The 18,108-nt window shown below is 38.2% G+C and overlaps 1 protein-coding gene across 2 annotated transcripts; it reads left to right on the forward strand.

The window, feature by feature from the left end:
- Nucleotides 1-12,875: 12,875 nt before the first annotated feature.
- LOC110863997 (protein INVOLVED IN DE NOVO 2) lies at nucleotides 12,876-17,013 on the forward strand. Of its 2 annotated transcripts, none has more exons than XM_022113167.2 (7): nucleotides 12,876-13,279; nucleotides 14,689-15,576; nucleotides 15,642-15,802; nucleotides 15,887-15,955; nucleotides 16,030-16,314; nucleotides 16,392-16,604; nucleotides 16,665-17,013. In XM_022113167.2, exons 2-7 carry the CDS (start codon nucleotides 14,703-14,705, stop codon nucleotides 16,884-16,886), a joined length of 1,824 nt encoding a protein of 607 aa, XP_021968859.1. In that variant the 5' UTR covers nucleotides 12,876-13,279; nucleotides 14,689-14,702; the 3' UTR covers nucleotides 16,887-17,013. The 2 variants fall into 2 exon arrangements, with proteins under 2 accessions (XP_021968859.1, XP_021968858.1); XM_022113166.2 differs by having other exon boundaries at nucleotides 12,878-13,284.
- The last annotated feature ends 1,095 nt before the right edge of the window (nucleotides 17,014-18,108 follow it).

Consider the following 18,108-nt stretch of genomic DNA (forward strand, 5'->3'; position numbering starts at 1 on the left):
ACGACAGGCTCCACTTCCTAAGAAAATGAAAGCTGCAACGCCTGGTTGCACTTACAAAGAATTTCTTGCTTGCAAACCTGCTGAAAATGTAGGCAACGAAGGAGCAACTGCAATACTGCATTGGTTAGAGAAAACCGAAGCAGTAATTGCAATAAGTAAGTGTGCCGAAGAAGATCAGGTCATGTATGCGTCTAATTTGTTCAAAGAAGGGGCGCTAGAGTGGTGGAACACAGTATTACAAGCAAAAGGAAGAAGGATGGCTTATGCTATGAACTGGGAAGAGTTTAAGAATCTTGTAGAAAGAAAATATTGTCCTGAATATGAAAAGGAACAAATGACAAATAAGTTCCTAAATCATCGTATGACGGGTGTAGATTGTCGCTGTTATTCTTCGACATTCTTTGAATATGCTAGAGTGGTACCAACACTGGCTTCGCCAGAATCGGTACTCATTTCTCGCTATATTTGGGGACTAATTAGTGAAATCCGTAACATCGTTAAGGCTGCGAGACCTCGCACTATTGACGATGCTGTGGAACTAGCTAACACCCTAACCGATGAACTTGTGCGTACAAGAGAAGAAGATCGAAAAAAGGATTTAGCTCAAAAGATTACCCAAGGATTTCATTTGGGTAATAATAATAATAATAGGTTTAAAAAGAGAGGAATGAGGCAATCCGCAAATCCGCCTTTTTGTAGAAATTGCAGAAAGAATCATTTTGGAAGATGCAATGTAACCTGCAACTTTTGCAAAATGATAGGACTTCGTGAGGAAGATTGTAGGAAAAAGACCAGGGTCTGCTATAATTGCGGAGAAGCTGGGCGTTTCAAACCCGAATGCCCTAAATTGGTTAAACCAACAGATAACAAAGGTAAACCGACTGACGGAGCTACTAAAAAGAATGCTAGAGCATTCCAGCTGACCACCCAGGAAGCAGAACTCATTCCAGATGTAATAGCTGGTACGTTCTTAGTTCATGACGTGTTTGCAAAAGTATTATTTGACTCTGGTGCAAACCAAAGTTTTATCAATACTTCATTTTGCCAAGCTCTTAACTTACCCTTAACCACCCTTAGGCAGATTTTTATGGTCGAAACGACAGAAGGGAATTCTGTTAGAATAGATAAAGTTTTGCAAGAAGGAAAGATAGAACTTTTCGGTCATAAGTTTTCTGCCAACCTGTTACCTATGAAATTAGCCGGATTTGATGTGGTATTAGGAATGGATTGGTTAGTAGCCAACCATGCTCGAATCCTTTGTGATAAGAACTCCTTAGAAATCCGTACCCCCACAGGAGAGGTAATTTTAATTACAGGAGATAGACCTCGAAAGCCACTAAAATTCATTTCAGTAATAAAGTTGGCTAGTTACTCAAGAAAACAAGAAATGGTGTATATGATTTCTGTAATCAGTAACACTAAAAGTAAGGAACTCCAGGACATCCCTATAGTTTCAGAATACCCAGACGTTTTTCTGGAAGAATTACCTGGGTTACCACCCGATAGAGAAGTAGAGTTTAGAATTCATCTAATTCCGGGTACTACACCAATAGCAAAGGCACCTTATCGATTAGCACCCACCGAAATGCTAGAATTGAAAAAGCAGTTAGATGAATTACTAAGCAAAGGATTTATACAACCTAGTTCATCCCCTTGGGGAGCACCAGTGTTGTTTGTGAAAAAGAAAGATGGATCGATGAGAATGTGTATCGATTATAGGGAACAAAATAAAGTTACAATTAAGAACCGATACCCATTACCTAGGATTGATGATCTTTTTTATCAACTCCAAGGCGCTAGGTATTTTTCTAAGATAGACCTAAGATTCGGATATCACCAGCTGAAAGTACAAGAAGAAGACATACCTAAAACTGCTTTCAGAACTAGGTATGACCATTATGAGTTTACAGTCATGCCCTTTGGACTAACAAATGCCCCAGCAGCATTTATGGACATGATGAATCGGATCTGTAAACCATACTTGGATAAATTTGTAATCGTATTCATCGACGATATACTTATTTATTCCAAAAGTCAGAAGGAACATTGCGAGCACCTGCATGCACTCTTAACTTTGTTAAGAAAGGAAAAGCTTTATGCCAAATTCTCGAAGTGTGAATTCTGGTTGCAAGAAGTGCAATTTTTAGGTCACATGGTGAATCACGAAGGAATTCACGTGGATCCTGCTAAAGTAGAAGCAATCACCAAATGGAAGGTCCCGCAAACAGCCATGGAAGTTAGAAGTTTTCTAGGCTTAGCTGGATACTACAGACGATTTATTAAGGATTTCTCTAAGATAGTTGTACCCTTGACTAAGTTAACCTGTAAAGCCGTTAAGTTTGAATGGGGACCTAGACAAGAAGAAGCTTTTAAGATTTTAAAGCACAGATTGACAAATGCTCCAATTTTAGCCTTACCCGAAGGAACAGAAGACTTTGAAGTATATTGTGATGCTTCAAAATTAGGATTCGGATGTGTGTTGATGCAACGCAAGAAGGTAATTGCGTATGCCTCCCGGCAGTTGAAAAAGCACAAAGAAAATTATACGACTCATGACTTAGAATTAGGAGCCATAATTTTTGCCCTTAAAATCTGGAGACATTATCTGTATGGAAGTAAGTTTACTATTTATACAGATCATAAAAGTTTAAGGTACATATTTGGGCAAAAAGAGTTAAATATGAGGCAAAGAAGATGGATGGAAATCCTAAGCGATTACGACTGTGATATTTAATATCACGAAGGAAAGGCAAATGTAGTCGCAGATGCCTTAAGTCGTAAGTATCAGGAAAAGCAAAAACGAGTCCGTGCTCTTAGATTAAATCTGCAAAATGATTTAATGGAACAACTAAGGAAGATTCAGGAAACAGCGATCAAGGATGATGCTGAAGAAATGAAAGGTTATATAAAAGAATTAGAGCAAGGAAATGATGGAATTTGGAGATTCCACAAGAAACGAATTTGGGTACCTAAGCAGGGAGAATCAAGAAATAAGATTTTAGAAGAAGCTCATAAGCCTCGGTATACCGTACATCCAGGAAACAATAAGATGTACCAAGATTTAAGAAACAATTTTTGGTGGATAGGAATGAAAAAAGATATAGCTGAAACGTATGAAAATGTCTTACTTGTTCACAAGTTAAGGCAGAAGATCAAAAACCTTCAGGACTACTACAACAGTTGGAAATGCCTGTATGGAAATGGGAACTCATAACAATGGATTTTGTTACTAAGTTACCCAAAACCAGGTAAGGTAATGATGCGATTTGGGTAATTGTGGATCGGTTAACCAAATCAGCTCATTTTCTACCAATGAAGGAAACCTTTAGCATGGAAAGATTAGCCAAGTTATACGTAGATGAAGTGGTATCTTTACATGGAGTCCCACTCTCCATTGTATCAGATAGAGATAGTCGTTTCACTTCCCATTTCTGGACTAGTTTCCAGAAAGCAATGGGAACCCGACTAAATTTAAGTACTGCATATCATCCTCAAACAGACGGACAAAGTGAAAGGACGATACAAACTCTGGAAGACATGCTCCGAGCATGTGTAATTGATTTCGGTGGTAATTGGGATAACCACCTACCCTTAATTGAATTCTCCTATAACAACAGTTATCATTCAAGCATTGAAACTGCTCCATTTGAAGCACTATATGGACATAAGTGCAGAACTCCAGTTTGTTGGGCAGAAATAGGAGAAAGTCAATTATCAGGACTTGAAATTATGCAAGAAACCACTGACAAGATAACTCAGATCAAGGAAAGACTGAAAACGGCTCGAGATCGTCAGAAGAGCTATGCAGATAATCGCCGCAAGCCGTTATAATTTCAAATCGGAGACCGAGCACTCTTGAAAGTTTCTCCTTGGAAAGGAGTAGTACGATTCGGTAAGAAAGGAAAACTAAGTCCAAGATATGTAGGACCATTTCCAGTAATGCAACGAATAAGACCAGTTGCTTATCGTTTACAACTACCAGAAGAACTAGCTGGAGTACATAATGTATTTCATGTATCTAACCTCAAGAAATGTTTATCAGACGAATCCCTGGTAGTACCTCTTCAAGATGTAGAGGTAAATGAAAAGCTGAAATTCGTAGAAAAACCACTACAGATAGAAGATAGAAAAGTTAAGTTTCTCAAGCACAAACGACTAGTGCTGGTCAAGGTCAAATGGAATTCAAAGAGAGGACCAGAATACACTTGGGAACTAGAATCAGAAATGAAGCGAAAATACCCTCATTTATTCCAGTAAATCTCGAGGACGAGATTTTTCCTAAGGTAGGGAGGATGTAACAACTCTCACTAAAATTAATACTTAGTATGATAATTATCCAATAAGGAAACCCTAATTGAGACACCCAAGTAATTCTGCATAAACCCTAAAATTTCCAGAACAATCGGAATCAGGATCAGGGCCCCTAAAACTCAGGGGGGGGGGTAAAACCTAGCCAACGATTATCACAATAACTCGTTGTCAAAATTTTAAAATAAAATTCTGTCAAGTCAGCAAGGCTAGTCCCGAACCCAGCTACCCTATAAATAGACTGCTTCCCTTACGGACCGTAAGGGATAAGGGCTTACGGTCCGTAAGCAAGGTCCAAAATTTTGTATAAATAGCTGACATTGGGACTTGAATTATGTCTTTTGAACGACGTAAATTCGCTTTACGTAGGCTGAGTTATAACAGAAACAATCCGCAACACATACAAAATCTCGAAACGCTGCCGCAATCAGGGTAATAACTCGATCGCTATTACGATTCAACGTCCGATCGATTATAACTATCCAACGATTGTTTGAGTGCTGCTCAAATTGAGCTTATACTTTGTTATTCATCGTGATTTCGACTTGAATGTTTGAGTGCTGTCCAAACTCGGGCTATACTCTGTCATTCGTTGTGAATCCGCTGAATTGTTAAGTATTGCACTTGTAAATCGTTGTGAGGGTTTAATCTCGTGAATTGTCGTAACTGCTGTATTAGTTACTAACCCGTTTGTGTGTGCATTATTGATTAAATTAGGTTAATCAAAGGCTAATCAGTAGGCTTATACTCTGCTCGTTAAAATCTGCAATGTGAGTCATTCTTTCTTTTTATCAACTGTTTTACAAAACTCCAAGTTATTTTTCAAAGTTATAATTACAGGGATTAAGTCTTTGTAATCACCAAATTACAGCCGGTATGTGGGGTTTTGTATACATTACTTGATAACCGTCACTATTGGACAACGAGTTAGCCAATGAGTGATATGACCATAGTCACAGACACCATCGGGCAAAGAGGCTACCGATGGATGTTCGAGTGACAAGTACTGTGGGTAGTTGGTTTGATATCAGAAACATTGTAATCGCTCTTAATACTGTAATTTATAACCAATGTGTCATTTTTAGTAAACTGAATGATTCACTCAGTATTTCCCCGTTGACAAAACCTTTTTCAAACATGTTTCAGGTGATCTGTTGTGATCCAAGAAAAGTGCCGTGAAGCACTTCAAGCTTAGAAAAGTGGCTCAATGTAAATAAATAAAGAAACATGTTTTGTAAAATAAAGATTTCCCAGTGAAATCACCTTATTGTAAATTACTGGGTTTTATCCCTAGATTATATAAACGGGCAGTTTTAATATTAAAAGATCCTGTATTAAATACTTCCGCTGTCACTTAAAGTTAATACCACGGGATTTCCTGCCTCGCGGCCTTGGACCGGGTCAAACCGGGGCCGAGGGTCGTGACATGTAGCAGCTCTAAGATAAGGTACAAATGTCGCCTAGGGTGTTCCTTCCTCCTGGAAATGATTCAAAACGTCTTCAATAAACACGGTCGATTCATGTGATCCATAAAGCTGCCAGTGTGTTGGTTAAACCCATAGGTCATGGAATACAAAGTCGCAATGGCCGCATTGCGTTTGATATGTCGTTTTAGGAACACCCTCCCCTTAGACTTCCCTCTGACGAGAGCTCGTTCGTTAGCCAATCCTCGAATGGGAGCTTGACCCTCGCAACTGGTCAACAGGTTGTCAATACAATGGTCGAGACAAACGGTTCTTGACTGTCACCTTGATGAGTTTTTGATAATCAGTACACATGTCCAACGATACGACTTATCTTCCCGGATATAACTGGGGCTCCCCAAAGCAAAAACTAGGTCCGACAAAACTCCTGTCCAACAGTCCCTGTAGTTGAATTGACAATTTTCGTAACCCTCCTGGTGCAAGACTGTAAGAAGTACGAAGAATCACGGCTGCCTCTGGCGTGAGATCAAACTGAGAGTCTGTCTAATAGTTGTGGAAGTAAACCTGATAGTTCCTCGAGTAGCACACCGAAGGAATCACGATCAATTGGTGGATCCTCGATCCTCTTTTCCTTAGCCTTAACATCAGTAACGAGTGCTAACATAGCGGGGTAATTCCTCCGTAGACTCTTCTAGGCTTTCATTGCTGAAATGATGCTATCCTATACACCACTCTGACACTTTAGAGCATAAAGCGACGCAAAATTTTCTTCTCACAGGGTATATCTGCGCGATATCTGGATAACCAATCCACACTAACTACTGCATCGAGGCTATCAAGGATATCGGAAGGAAGGTCGAGGTCGAACACTTGTCCCACAAGGTCAAGCTTGCGTCCCAACGAACATATGAGGTTTCCATTGTCTTGCCATCAGTCGATTCCACATCAAGTTCAGTTCCAAGAAGTATCAGGGTTGAACAGAACAGGAATGAGACGATTTGTTACCAAAAACGTGTAGGCCACCATGTTGCTATAATCCTAGCGTCGCCCAAGTCAATTCCTAAATGTCCTTCCACGAGCACCACTACCAGTGGTGTTATCGTTACGAGGATTTCCAGTACTGATGTCGTTCCCTTGGTTGTTGTCGTCTTGATTTAACAACGGCCAGTCCATGTCGTGGGCACCTCCATTTCCATATTGTTGACTACAATTACGAGTATCTTGATGTTTCCATGACCGTTACCCCTAATGTCGTCACCTGAAATGAAGCCCTACGATTTTGCACTGTCAAAGTCCATCTTTTCACATTCTACGCCACGCCCTAACGCGCTACTCGTTGTGTTGACAGTTACACATTCCACACTATAGATAATTGTCGTCACTTATGTCCCGAGTGATTCGTGAGAGTTGACTCCCATGAGTCGCTGACCAGGGTTAAGGATTCGGTTGAAGTCAATTTGCTGGGGTTCGTCGCCGGTAATCGAGGTCGTCCAAATACTGAGGTCAGTAAAGTACTACGCTCATCCTCGTGTCCATCGATGTTGCGAGTTGTTTGAGTAATACACGGTCTGCTGCGTGAGTGTTGCAGAAGTGATCACACTTCAGGATCTAAGACGTCAATACATGAGTTTCAGCAACCAAAGAGGAATGTGAGAGGTATAGACCAATCATTGATGCTGCAACATTCAACTCAGGGACGTTCGTACAAGCACCTAACATTCTACACAGTTCGCTAGACGTTCAGATGAGTGCTCAGGTAATACTCGATAGCATCGAGATTCGAAAGGATTCAGAGAGGAGTGAAAAGATCACGTTCGTGTAGGAGACAATCACTTCTATGACTCCTATAAATTTGTTATGTTTCTCATCGATCAAATAACAGAACAGAACCCCTTTTTCACTTGTTAAGTCTCACTGGGACTCGCATGCACCCCACATTATTATTATGTGTGCACCCACAATAATATTGTGATTTGCATGCCCATCTCAGCTCCTCCTAACTCATGTCAAATGGTTCCTCAAACTCGAGTAGCAAACAAAGAACATTGCAAAACATGGATCATGAATGTCTAGGGAAATACCACACTATCAATCACATAACACATGCAAGTAATACATGAATTCATACTATTGTGCTAAACGTGCAATCCCATGCAATTTCATATGTAAGTGTTCACTAGTTATGCAGTGCAATGAGTAAACGAGAGACGAACCTTGCATTCTGGAGCTGAGTGTCATGGTCGCATTCAGAACTTGTTCGGTTATAGTCTGGCTTTATAAAAACGTTTTAAAACCAAGTTCACTATAACCAGTGGCTCTGATACCAAACTGTCACACCCCCAAAATACCACATGCGGAAACACCGCAGGACGTGTGACGTACCAGGATCTAGCCACCAATCACATTGAACTCATACAAGATTTTTAAATAAACTTTCATTCATTAATATAAAGTGTTACAAAACAGTAATTACAAATCATCATATTCAGCGGAAGTATAAATCATAAGTTAAGTGTTTCTTAATCCATATGTATGATAACCATTAAACACGTCTCGCGATTCCATGTATCTCGACCCATGACCACTCCAGCATCCCAGACAGCAAGTTCCACATCCACACTTGCCTATAACCTGCGAGCATGCACACACGTGTATCAGACAACGCTGGTGAGTTCATAGTTTTACGAAAACGTTAGTTACCAAGTGTTTAATTCCGTTCATTGATTTCAATGTTGATAATAACTCGGATACAAGACGGCTCTTGATTTATTTTGCCCTTTCCCCAATGCTCCTATCAAAGCATTGGTCATGACTAGGTCATTAGTTCACACCCGTCCTCTCCGGTACGGGGTGAGGGTGCCAAACCTAAGTAGCGCTACCAACTAATACCCTGTTACCTCTCAGGTAACCAAACAACGAGGGACTTTAAGAGTGATACCCATCCTTGGGAAAAGATATACGTGTATAAATACATAATGTGTCAAGTTAAAATATATTATTTTAACAAATATTCCAAAACTTAATAAATATAGTTTAAGTTAAAATATTTATTATTTTAACAAATAATTACATACTTTGGAATAATATTATAACACAAAGAATTGTAACTCAAAGATGCCAAGTCATAACAAATAAGACTAAAGTCAAGGCACGACCCATCCGTCTAATTAACCATAGCACGTGTGTAGGTAGTCGTGCGACCGAAGGAAAGCTTTGAGTTACCGAATTACGAGACGCAAGACAGTGAGTTCATGTCCCCCTTTTCCTTTAACTGTTTTCAGTTTATAACTTCGGGGGTGAAATAGATGTTACAAATGTTTCGATGACTACAAATGGTATGGTTGGCTAAGGAATGAATTGTTAGATCATGTGAATGGGTAGGCGATTAACTTAAGACCATTAATCCTTGTATAAGGACCGAGGGGCATGAGTGATAGATCTATTGGGTGTTGCGAGCCCCACCCATGAGCCCGCGGGTTGGACCATGTGGTGACTATGTCGTTCCCGCCGGATGGCCCGGTACGAAATACGCATAAAAGGGTTGAGCCTTCCTACACCGTTGCACACATATTAATGTATTAGCTACACATTAATTGATCTGTTCATAGACGCTTTCATACCAGGTTTACAAATACATACTTACAATGATTACAAAGTTTATTCGTGCACAAATACAAAACACATGAACTCGCTCAACTTTTGTTGATGTTTTCAAACTACATGTATTTCAGGAAATTCATCATGGATCTGGTGGGCGATCAAGGATTTCAAGTTGTATCTTCAATTAAAAGATGCCATCCAGTGTTAAAGGGTTTGAATTGTGTATTTTATCTTTGATAAGATACATGGTTCAAAGCCTAGCTTTTAATAGCGTCTTTTGTTAAGTCCAGTACGGAACTTAAACTTGGGTTGTTGTGTATTTTAAACATGAAGCCTATGTTTGGATCTAAAACAATGATGGTTGTATTATTTTGAAACTTAATTATGGATGAACATCATGGTTTCTATCATATAGTTGTTTGTTATGGTTGAATGCAATGATATTAAGCAAGTCACACGTAATCACGCTTCCGCAAAAGTCAGGGTGTGACATGGTGATTGAAATTGTTTTAATTATAACATTTCTTTGTATTTTTGGTTTTTTAATGCATTTTATAAAATTGTTAAATAAAATAATAAATGAATAAAAAAGCCAACATTTATAAGTTATTTTTTAAACATAACATTACATAATTAAAAGTCCCCATAAAATAACTAAGACAAAAAAACACCCTTTAAGTTCATATTTGTCTATATGGTGTTGAGACTGTGCATTAAAAATGAGTTAAAAACTATAGAGAATGTTTAGTGTGTGTTAAAAAATATTGCATTTCAGATTATAAAAGTTGAGAACTTTTTTAAAGAAAAATATATATTTTTCGAATTTCCCAAGGCTTGCCTAACTTAATGTTCAAACTTTTTCATCTCACATATGCTGCCACACTTACGACCACACGCGTAGAGGTGGCAAAATGGATGGGTTGGATTGAATTGGTTGTTGGGTCAGGATGGGTTTGGGTTAGAATGGGTTTGGGTCAAGATGGGTAAAAAAAAAGAAGAAGGTCAGGATGGGTTGGGTCAGGATGGGTTTGGGTTATGATGAGTTTGGGTTAGGATAGGTAAAGAATAAATCAATAATAATAAAAAACAAAAAAGAATATAAAAATAAAAAAAAAACGAAAAAAACTAAAAAAATAAAAAACGAAAAAAATTAAAAAAAATTAGAAAAAACGAAAAAATTTAAAAAAAACGAAAAAAATTAAAAAAAATAAAAAAAAACGATGGAATGTTAGGGATGGCCAAATTAATAAAGGTATGTATGCTGCCTTCTTTCAACTGTGCTAAACTTGAGCAGACTTTTGACCAACATTTTTTACCAACCCATTTAAGAAATAAAACTGAAGGCAGCCAAAATTTAAACAATGTTTTCCATTCATTGAACTATATCTATCTGCAGATAATTCTTGTACGCTTTAAAAAACCGATACGGCTCATATAGTTCAAGCCAACTACCATTATTTAACACCATAGCCTACAACAGTTGAAAACAAAATTATAACCTTCATAGCAAAACCGACCAACTCAAATAAATGGAAGTACCTCACACCCCTCTTAAACTCTTCAGTCATTATTCCTAAAGTACTTTATGACGAACCAAAATGGCCCTTTTTTCAAAGCCCCATGTTTGACCCGAACCAAAACGACCCTTTTTAAAGCGACCCATTCAGACCCAAACACATCCTAACCCGAAGCAAAATGACCATTCTTTCAAAGCGACCCGTTCTGACCGGAACCCATGAACGTCCATAAACAATTTGTTTAAAGTTCGGCCAATTTTCAAAACTCGTATCGTGTTTCGCCGGTAGTTTAGAAACAATACTTAAAGATATTCATCTAGTTTAGAAACAACACTTCTTTTTTAAAACCGAAGTCATATTTAAAAAAACGTAACGAACAAAGCTTACATCTAATTGAGAGAACCCAGACGTCCTACATGCTTTTGAGGGGAGCGCCCATCCTGACCTGTTGTTTGATTTTGTGTCGCCCATCCTGACCCATCCGCCTTTTTTACATTATTTACTTATGCCCATCCTGACCTACCAACACTTTATTGCTGGCCCAAAAGAACCCAGACTCTTAAATTAAATACCCATCTTGACCCAAAATTTGTTAATGGGTTTGTTTTGCCAAGCCTAAAGTACACACATTACAGTTCAGACTTTGCATCGTACACCTAGTCTACATCAAAAGTTCAGGCATTTCATCGAACACAGTTCAAGCATTTCATCAAACTGGTCTACATCAACAGTTAAAGCATTTCATTGAACACCATTCAGGCAATTCATCGAACACCTGGTCTACATCAACAGTTCAGGCATTTCATCAAAAACAGTTCAAGCATTTCATCGAACACTTAATCTACATCCTAAGAAGATAACCAAATACCGTTAATTTTACTCCAATACCACCAAATACTGCTACTTTACTTCAATACCACTATATATAAATAAAAGTTGTATATCAGAAACCATAACCATGGTAGAACCCATATGGTACACAACGTCGGATTTAGGTGAACATCTTCGATTTGACAACACAACGTCAAGTGAATTGTTTCGAAAGCTTTGTGTAGCAGATAAAACGTTTACGATGACTATGTAGAATCGAACAAAATCACATAAATCAAAGATTAAAGAGAGAAATTGAAGATGAAAAGGATGACATTTGTAATGATCTAACAACCTAACAAGACTATGAAGAGATCTGAGTAGTGGTGTTCTTGAGTTCTGATCTTTGAGTATGGTGGTTATATGGAGGATGAATGTTTGTTCAATACGAAAGTGTTCTGACTAGTGGTGTTCTTGAGTTCTGATCATTAGTTTTGGATTTGGAAAACCAATTTATGTTTTACCCATCCTGACCTATCTTGCATTTTCCAGTGGCCGGCCCATCCTGACCCATTTAATTTTTACTTCATTTTTTTATTTACCCATTTGAACCCCCTTACCTATAGCTGTCAACCCAAAACAACCCATAACTTCTTTTTTAAAAGTCCAAATCAACCCAAATTCATACTTTTGGGTCAAAATTGCCGGGTCTACACACGCGCGTGGTGCTGGGGCGCAGGATAAGGTATGTTCGGGGGGGGCGTCCGTCCCCCCGAACTTTTCGATGCGTAGTGTTATGAATAGTACTTTCGTATAGGTATAGGGGGGGGGGGGGGGCATGGCTTCGCCAATGGCGTGGTGTGTCCCTGACTATGAGCCAATGTGGCACACCCACACGGCCACACCCGCATAGGTACGTCACATGCTCTTAGGAACCCGTCGAAACCCCCACACGGCCACACCTGCATAGGTGCGTCACATGCTCTTAGGAACCCGTCGAAACCCGATTCATTACCCAATCACACTGTGAGACCTCATCTCTTATGTTTAAACTTGTTGGAACCCACATCCACTCGCATCTGTCTGTCTTTCCATGCAACCCAAATCCCCATGCGTCGTATTCCATAGAACACAACTCCACTTTCCCGCTTCGGCTATATACCCCCCCCCCCCCCCCTCTACGTGCTGGCTCTACCTGATATCGCAGCTGCGTTGAACCCGCTATACTCTACCACATGGTGGCCCGAATACCTTAATATGCCTTTTTCATCTTTACGTAGATGAATAATACCTCGAGCATCAGTTCAAACGTAAACAAAAACTAATATCAAATTATGTTCACCAACTTCTTTTTTAAATATTCTGTATCATCTCACAATTCCACACTCCACAAAACAAACAAATCCACGTCAGCAGCTGTACGGATATTTCAGGTGCTGATACTACACTGCACAGTGCACACAGCACCACCTTCTACGACCATTTTCATTTCCGTACACTTTTATTCCCACTATAAATTAAATCATCTCTGCTCATAATCCGTTTTCAAAATATTCCAATCTTCACTTTCTATTTCATCCATTTCTTCCGGCGCAAGTTTCCGGCGTTATTAACTCTCAGGTCAGGTATAATTATATTCTAATCACTCTTACTGTTTGTGTTGTTTTCTGTGCTACAATCACTGTTTTATATAAAACAGAGCTTCTTTGAATGATATTATTTCATCATTTGTAATGTAGATTAATATGATTAGTGTTTGTGTATTATTTGTTGCTAGTGAGCTTGTTAATGATTATTGATTTGTGTATTATTATTTGGTGTTTAATTAGTTACAAACCCCTAAAATACTACTGATGATCTGTTTTATTGTAATGTGGATTAATACGATGAGTGTTTGTGTATTATTTGTGGTTACTGAGCTTTGTTAGTCATTAGTGATTTGTGTTGTGTGTTTTTTATTTAAAAAAACAGAGGTTTGGTAATGATTTGTGTTGTTTTTTTTTAAGAAAAACAGAGCTTTGGTAATGATTTGTGTTGTGTATTTTTTATTTAAGAAAAACAGAGCTTTGGTAATGATTTGTGTTGTGTGTTTTTTATTTAAGAAAAACAGAGGTTTGGTATTCAAGTAGAAACAAAACCCTAAAATCTGAGACTCTGTTTCATGTGGTTGAAAAGTGTTTCCTACAAGACACAATCATTGGGTATGAGCAAAGTGTTTCTGGAATCAATTTCAAATTTGTTCTTAAAGTTTTTGGAGACAAATGTTTCTTTGTTTTGCTAAAATAGTTTTTGGGGGCTGCTGTTTGGTTAATTTTGGCAAAATTATAAGAGGTTTAAATGTAAACAATGCTTGTGTATATGCTAGAAATTTCCTGGAATCCTATTTTGAAAATAGTTATAAGCTCCGTTTTGCCCCGCTTACGGTATGCACATGTAATGTATATATGGGTGGGCGTTCGGGGGGCAAAAGTGAAATGGTACTAACTTTAACGTTATTTTACTAATTTCGTGAAAATAACGTTAAAAGCGGCGGATGGTTAATCATGCATCATGTGGTGACGTTGATAGCTGAAAGCCACGGGGGTAGATGCACCAATCGGTCTCTGTCCCGATTGTTTTGAGTATTATGTGTCTTAGGTCCAAGGCTTGATACAAAACTACCATCGAGCCGGGGGTCTCACTGGACAGTCTCTCTTTCCTACGAGGTAGAGGTAAGGCTGTTTACATCTACCCTCCTCAGACCCTACCTTAGCTTTGCTATTGGTGGAATTTACTGAGTATGACGATGATAATAATGATGATTATAAGCTCTGTTTTGCCTTGATTAGGATATGTTGACATGTTGTTTGAGATGTATAATTGGATATAAACAATGTTTTGTCATGTGATGAATACCAAATTTATCTTTGTTTGATGTTTCTTGAGTAGTTGAGTACACATATATGCATGATTCTCTCTTGTTGTATGTTTATTTGATACAACTTTAGGCCATGTGGTTGATACATTTGATTTTCAATGTGTTAAAATAGTTGAAGTGTCTACAATGAGTCAGAAAAGAAAAGAGCCAAACACATTGGATCCAGAGTTTGCAGAACACAAACACAAGTACTACAACGAGCTACGAGACACTCGATTCAAAGATAAATTCTCCAACAAGCTCGTAAAATGTCCCATATGTCCAGACAGTCGAGACTACGATTACAAAGACCTCACCAGGCACGCAAACCGCATCGTAAAAGAATCAAAAAGCGCCACATTTAAAGAAAAAGCGCAACACACAGGATTAATCGAGTACTTAGAACTCAAGGGTGTCGAATCACCTAAAATCACACCGAAACAAAAAGTTAAGGACGAAACGTTTGTTTGGCCTTGGATGGCTGTGGTGGCTAACGTTCCAGTTGAGTTTAAAGACGGTAGATATGTAGGTGACAGCGGTAAAAAGCAAAAAGACGAGTGGATCAAAGAAGGTTACAACCCAGTCAAAGTTCATCCTCTATGGAACTGGCGGGGTCACTCGGGTCTTGCTATCGTTGAGTTTGGTAAAAACTGGGATGCGTTTAGTCATGTAATGAAGTTTGTGAAAGCGTTTGAGGTTAACAAACATGGGAGGAAAGATTGGTTCGATAAGGGAACGCGTAAAGATGATAAATTGTTTGCTTGGGTTGCAACGGATGAAGATTACAACTCGGATGGTCTTGTTAGTAAACATCTAAGAAAACACGGTGATTTGAAGACGGTTTCTGATATTCAGAAAGAAGATGAAGTCAAAAGTTCCAAGCTTATTATGGGGTTGCAAACTATGATAGAAGAAAAGAGTAAAATGAGTGAAGAAATCGAGACGGAAATAAGCAAAACCGATCAGCATATGGCCGCTGTTATGATACAGAAAGAAGCGATGACTGAGAACTTCAATAGAGGTATTAGTTTCTCGATTAATTTTGTAATATTTTTCTCTTGGTTTGATCTTTTGTTCTTGATTTAGATATGAAAATGATGCAAGAGAAGGCGTATGACCAGCTTAAGAGGATTACGTATGAGCATGAACAGACGAAGGTGTGGTTGGAAGCGCGTGAAAAGGAACTGAGAGATCGTGAAGCTATAAACGAAACTGAGAAAAGGAAGCGCGACTATGCGAAGAGAATGGTACTAGATTAGGATAATGTGTTAACCATGCTTTTTCGGTTTTTCAAATAACGAATGGTGTATTTTTTTTTTTTTTTTTTGAAGAATGAATTGGCAATTTTGGAGCAGAAGAAGGCAGATCAAAGAATGTTGGATTTAGCTGAGGAACATAAGGTTTGTTACATATTTTTATCCTTAAATCATGTTTTTGGATTATCTGTATTTTTAATCTACGATAATAATGACAGAAAGCAAAAGAAAAAGCGCATCAGAAAATCATCGAGCTTCAGAAAAAGCTCGACGAAAAGCAACGGTTGGAGCTACAGATCGAGCAAATGAAAGGAGCGTTGGAAGTGATGAAACACATGAGTTACGAAGACATCGGAGCGAAGAAAAAGATGGAGTCGATTCAAGAAAATTTAAAAGAAAAGGAAGAGGAACTCGAAAGCTTGGAAGAACTTAATCAAGCCTTAATAATCAAAGAACGATCAAGCAACGATGAACTCGTGGAAGCCCGTAAAGAGCTCATTGCAGTGAGTTTGTTACTTAGTTTACTTCCCTTCTGAAGGTTATAAAATTAGGAATACTTATTTACAGTTTTATTAAACAGGGTCTTACTGAAAAAATTGGGCGCGCGCAAATTGCGGTGAAGCGAATAGGGGATCTTGACGAAAAGCCGTTCTTTGCTGCTGCAAAGACAAACTGTTCCAACAAACACAAGGCCGCGATGAATGGCATGAAGTTGGCGTCTTTGTGGGAAGATCATCTCCGGGATCCAAGCTGGCACCCGTTTAAGGTCCTCACCGTTGGCGGGATCAGCAAGGTATTACTAGTAGAAAGATGTTTAATTTATATATTGGTGTATGATTGGTTGTTGATACAGGAGATAATTGATGAAGAAGATGAGAAGATTGCGACGCTGAAGAGTGAGTTTGGCGGTGATGTACTCAATGCGGTTGTGACGGCTTTGAATGAACTGAATGAATACAACCCGAGTGGAAGATATCCGGTGGCTGAGCTTTGGAACTACAAGGAGAGGAGACGGGCAACCTTGAAAGAGGGTGTTGAAGTGCTTCTTAGGAAATGGAAATCGCTTAAACGCTAACCACATCGACTCATTACCGAAACGACTAAGGTTTATGCTAATAGTTAGCTAATTGATTACGACTTTATTGACAGAAAATATCATGCGGTGCATGTTTAATTGTTTATATACTCATGTTTTTGGGTTATTAACTAGTTTAAATACTAAAGTTAAAGAGGTCTTGTTTGGATTGTATGTTTAACCGGTTAAGTAGGCTGACACGTCAACCCATTTAAACTTTTTATTACTACCCGCCAACCAATTTGACTCGCTTAGCTAATCAAGTAAAAGGCGTGATTCATTAAGTGAAAGACGCCAACCGTATAGTTAGAGATGCCGCAAGCAAATATCATATAGCTTACTTGATTGCAAGTTGAACAATCTGTGAACCTCTTTAGATAGTTCTCTATTATTCCAGTGGTTTTTATACTTACACTTCTGATGTTGATTTAGGGCTAAATTTCGTAAATAAAGAGTTGGGTTTTGGCCCAACTAATGTAACAACATACACATACATCAGGCCACCCGTTTTCTTAATTTACTAAGTCCAATCCAATATTAAGTTGTTTACAAGAAATGAGAAAAATCCAGCCCATGAAATATTAAAGTTTCACTATTTTTGGCTATTAAGTAAATTCCTATTCTTCTCTCCATTGTGTACATAAAAACACATCCTGTAAGTAATATAACCTATATATGATTGGCGCATGTGTAGTAGGCCGGGGCTCTAAATGGCGGTCGTTTTCGCGGGTATAATCAATGCGAACCTAAAATTTTTAAGGCATGTGAACCCAAACATAACACGAATATTCGTGTGTTGACCCGAACGCGACCAGTTTAACCCGAATTTTATTTTTTATTAGCCGCATATTAATACTTTAAAATTATAATTATAGTATTATAACAAAAAAAAAAACAAATGTATATAAAACAATTACACTTTAATTATAAATCCTCAACAAATTTAATTTATGACATAAAACACATTTAATAAATAATATCAACCTGAATGTGACCCTAACCCGTTTAGATTAAACTCAAACCTGCACATTTTGTGCTAGGATCGTGTCATATAAGATATTCACACCTCTAATGTGTAGGTTATATGCATAAACAAAATTCAGTTATTTCCTTTTTGTGACAAATAAACATGTATTTCTATTATTTACTTTTACTTTAAATTTTTAAGATTAAAAACAAAAAAAAAATGATATTGTTTTTTTATATGTTTTAGCAACATTTA

This window comes from Helianthus annuus, chromosome 6 (assembly GCF_002127325.2).
Source record: "Helianthus annuus cultivar XRQ/B chromosome 6, HanXRQr2.0-SUNRISE, whole genome shotgun sequence".
Taxonomy (NCBI): Eukaryota; Viridiplantae; Streptophyta; class Magnoliopsida; order Asterales; family Asteraceae; genus Helianthus; species Helianthus annuus.